Here is a 5,000-nt window from a genome sequence, read left to right on the forward strand (position 1 = left end):
ATTTTTAATTACGTCTTTAAAAAATGTGATTTTAGTTTCTTAAATGAGTAAAAATAATTGTAGTTTTTGTTTAATTGTTATATATGTCATTACTGTGTGTTTTTATTTATTTATTATTTTATGTATATTTAGAAATAAGCATCTGCGTCTTTAAAATCACCTTTTCACAGCTCCTTGTGCACAATATTTATTAATTTAGTTTTTATTTTTATTTTTTATCATAAAAACTTTTATAATTAAAAACAAAAACATTTCATTTCAATTATTTTGATATTTGTCAGAGTTCCACCACTGTATAAATGTGTATCCAAATACTCATTGTAGTCTGTTTTTATTTGATTTGACTTATTTATAATTATTATAATTATTATTATTGTTATTATTATAACAAATAAGCCTCTCTGTGTCTTTAAAATCACTCTATTTTTCCTGTATTTCTCCATATATTTACATTCCGCGAGACTTTCCGTGTCCTCGCGAGACTCGCCGTGACCCCCGTTTGCGAGAGGCGCGTTTCCCCGCAGAGGAGCGCGCATGGATCCCTGAGCGCGCACACTTGCACGCGCGCGCCCCCGACTCCCCCAAACACACGCACTTCAGCGCGCTCGGTGTGTTTATTCGGTGTGTGTTTAGTGTTTACGGTTCGGCGACGATGTGGATCCAGATCCGGACGATCGACGGTAAGGAGACGCGCACGGTGGAGGATCTTTCGCGCCTCACCAAGATCGAGAGTCTGCGCGTGAAGATCCGCGACATCTTTAACGTCAAACCGGAGCAGCAGAGGCTCTTCTACCGGGGAAAACAGGTAAAAACCCGCCTTCTGCTCCTGCTGATGGCGCAACCGCGCAGAACGAGCACGAACTGATCCGGATTCGGCCAGAAAACTCTAAACTTCCTGCTCACAGACCCGCGCTTCCGCTGACAGTCCGTCTAACGTTACTGTACATGTGTACATACATCTGCGTGTGTGTGTGTGTGTGTGTGTGTGTGCGCGCGCGCACGTGTGTGTACTGTACATGTGTACATCTGTCTGTACTGTACATGTTTACATCTGTGTGTGCGCGCGTGCTCGCGTGTGTGTACAGTACGTTTACCTGTGTGTGTGTGTGTGTGTGTGTACTGTACATGTATACATCAATGTGCGTGTGTTTACTATACGTTTACATCTGTGTGTGTACTCTACGTGTTTACATGTGTGTGTATATATGTGTGTACACGTTTACACCGGTGTGTGTGTATGTACGTACGTACATGTTTACATGTGTGTACTGTACTTGTTTACATTTTGTGTGTTTGTGTATGTATGTACTATACATCTGTGTGTGTGTGTGTGTGTGTGTATACTGTATGTTTACATCTCTGTGTGTGTACTGAATGTGTTTACATTTTGTGTGTTTGTGTGTGTATGTATGTACTATACATCTCTGTGTGTGTTTGTGTACACTATACATGTATACATCAGTGTGTGTGTGTGTACGTGTACGTACTGTATATGTATACATCTGTGCGTGTGTTTGTGTGTACTATACAATTTTACATCTGTGTGTGTGCGCATGTATGTGTGTCTACTATACACGTTCACATCTGTGTGTACTGTACATGTATACGTCTGTGTGTGTACGTACTATACAAATACATGTCCGTGTGTGTGTACTGTACATACACGCAGACCCTGGAGTTTTCTATAATTTCTATAACAAAAACTGTAAATAATCGGGTAAAACATACAAATTTGAACCATTTAATCACATTATTTATTCACTTCAGTTTGCAATTAATTGTTTTACATATAGGGCAATTGATGAACGAAATTAGCAGTAGTGTGTGTGTGTGTGTGTGTGGTTATTTCCCAGTACTGGGTTGCAGCTGGAAGGGCATCCACTGTGTAAAACATATGCTGGAATAGTAAGTGGTTCATGCCGCTGTGGTGACCTCTGATGATTAAATGACTAAGCTGAAGGAAATAGGGATAGTTGTGTGTAATTATGCATAATTAATGAATTGTAATTACTAATATGCAGAATACGTGTCGTGAGGGAAGCTTATAATAAAGTGTTAACATTTATTTAATTAATAGTATGTTTATTAGTGTTTGTCTGCTTCTTTCCAGCTATTATAATTGATTTATTATTATCATTTCTGAATGATCTGTCCCTTTAAATAGGAGAGACTCTGATTGGTCGGAAATGTTTCATTCATCAGCTGAACAAAGTTCCCTATTCGTCTGTGTTATAATTATCCTCATAGAGCTGCTTATTTACATCAGATTAAAACAGCATCCATCACTCACTCATTCATTCTCTGTCGGCTTAGTCCCTTTATTCATCAGGGGTTGCCACAGCGGAATTACCCGCCAACTATTCCAGCATATGTTTTACACAAAGGATGCCCTTCCAGCTGCAACCCAGTACTGGGAAACACCCATACACACTCATTCACACACACTCATACACTATGGCCAGTGTAGTTGATCAGTTCCCCTATAGCGCATGTGTTTGGACTGTGGGGGAAACCGGAGCACCCGGAGGAAACCCACGCCAACACGAGGAGAACATGCAAACTCCACACAGAAACACCAACTTAACCAGCCGAGATTCGAACCAGTGCGATGAGGCCACAGTGCTAACCACTGAGCCACTGTGTTGCCACAGTATTTCTCAGTTTTGATAGTTCAGTTAAGGTCTTTGGTGTAGACTGTCTGTTATGAGCTTGATGTGGCTGTCGAGTCTGTAAGGAAGTAACACCACTAAAGGCCCTCTGTAGGGTGTTGTCTAGGTAGGGCACTAGAGTTGCAGTAGACTGTCTGGATTGTGGCCTGTTGTGGATGGACTTCATGTTCTGTTCTGCAGTGGATGAAATGTCTCATTTCTTGTGTGTGTGTGTGTGTGTGTGTGTGTGTGTGTGTGTGTGTGTGTGTGTGTGTGTGTGTGTGCGTGCGTGCGTGTGTGTGCATGTGTATGTCATGTACTGGTTTGTGGTTCTTGTGTGGTATTCATGAACCCAGAGGAGCTCAGAGTTCATCCTGACCACACACATACATTCACAGAGAATCACTCCCACAATTACTCACTCACTCACACAATCACTCACTCACTCACTCACACACACAATTACTCACTCACACAATCACTCACTCACACACTCACTCACTCACTCACTCACTCACTCACTCACTCACTCACTCACACACACAATTACTCACTCACACAATCACTCACACACTCACTCACTCACTCACACACACAATTACTCACTCACACAATCACTCACTCACACAATCACTCACTCACTCACACAATCACTCACTCACAATCACTCACTCACTCACACAATCACTCACTCACAATCACTCACTCACTCACACAATCACTCACTCACACAATCACTCACTCACAATCACTCACTTCCTCACACAATCACTCACTCACTCACACAATCACTCACTCACACAATCACTCACTCACACAATCACTCACTCACTCACTCACACAATCACTCACTCACTCACAATCACTCACTCACTCACTCACACAATCACTCACTCACAATCACTCACTCACAATCACTCACTCACTCACACAATCACTCACTCACACAATCACTCACTCACAATCACTCACTTACTCACACAATCACTCACTCACTCACACAATCACTCACACAATCACTCACTCACAATCACTCACTCACTCACACAATCACTCACTCACAATCACTCACTTACTCACACAATCACTCACTCACTCACACAATCACTCACACAATCACTCACTCACAATCACTCACTCACTCACACAATCACTCACTCACTCACACAATCACTCACTCACTCACAATCACTCACTCACTCACACAATCACTCACTCACACAATCACTCACTCAATCACTCACTCACACAATCACTCACTCACACAATCACTCACTCACTCCTTCACTTACACAATCACTCACTCACACACTTGCACAATCACTCTCTCACACAGACACTCACTCACTCACACAATCACTCACTCGCACAATCACTTACTCACACAATCACTCATTCACACACTCACTCACACAATCACTCACTGACTCACTCACTCACTCACTCACTCACTGACTCATTCACACAATCACTCACTCACACAATCACTCACTCACCCACTCACACAATCACTCACTGACTCACTGACTCACACACTCACTCACTCACTGACTCATTCACACAATCACTCACTCACACAATCACTCACACACTCACTCACTCACCCACTCACTCACACGATCACACACACAATCACTCACTCACTGACTCACTCACTCACACAATCACTCACTCACACACTCACTCACTCACTGACTCACACAATCACTCACTCACCCACTCACTCACTGACTCACACACTCACTCACACAATCACTTACTCACACAATCACTCACACACTCACTCACTCACTCACTCACACAATCACTCACTCACACAATCACTCACTCACTAACTCACACACACACACACTCACTCACTCAATCACTCATTTACACAATCACTCACTCACACAATCACTCACTCACTGACTCACTCACTCACTCACACAATCACTCACTCACACAATCACTCACTCACTAACTCACACACACACACACACACTCACTCACTCAATCACTCAATCACTCATTCACACAATCACTCACTCACACAATCACTCACTCACAATCACTCACACACTCACACAATCACTTACTCACTCACTCTCACTCACTGACGCACTCACTCACTCACACAATCACTCACTCACACTTACTCACACAATCACTCACTCACTCACTTGCACAATCACTCTCTCACACACACTCACTCACTCACACAATCACGCACTCACACAATCACTCATTCACACAATCACTCACACACTCACTCACTCACTCACACACTCACTCACTCACTGACTCACACGATCACTCACTCACTGACTCATTCACACAATCACTCACTCACACAATCACTCACTCACTCAC

The 5,000-nt window shown here is 42.7% G+C and overlaps 1 protein-coding gene across 2 annotated transcripts in view; it reads left to right on the forward strand.

Moving 5' to 3' along the window:
- The first annotated feature begins 522 nt into the window (after positions 1-522).
- The window catches only part of uhrf2 (ubiquitin like with PHD and ring finger domains 2), a 42,128-nt gene continuing 37,650 nt past the window's right edge, over positions 523-5,000 (forward strand). For both annotated transcript variants that reach the window (XR_012397023.1, XM_073935602.1), the window contains exon 1: positions 523-805. Coding sequence is in view for 1 of the 2 variants with exons in the window: in XM_073935602.1 (XP_073791703.1) it covers positions 653-805 (153 nt within the window). In the remaining variant the exon portion in view is untranslated. The remainder of the gene's footprint in view (positions 806-5,000) is intronic.

This window comes from Danio rerio, chromosome 21 (genome assembly GCF_049306965.1).
Source record: "Danio rerio strain Tuebingen ecotype United States chromosome 21, GRCz12tu, whole genome shotgun sequence".
Classification (NCBI taxonomy): Eukaryota; Metazoa; Chordata; class Actinopteri; order Cypriniformes; family Danionidae; genus Danio; species Danio rerio.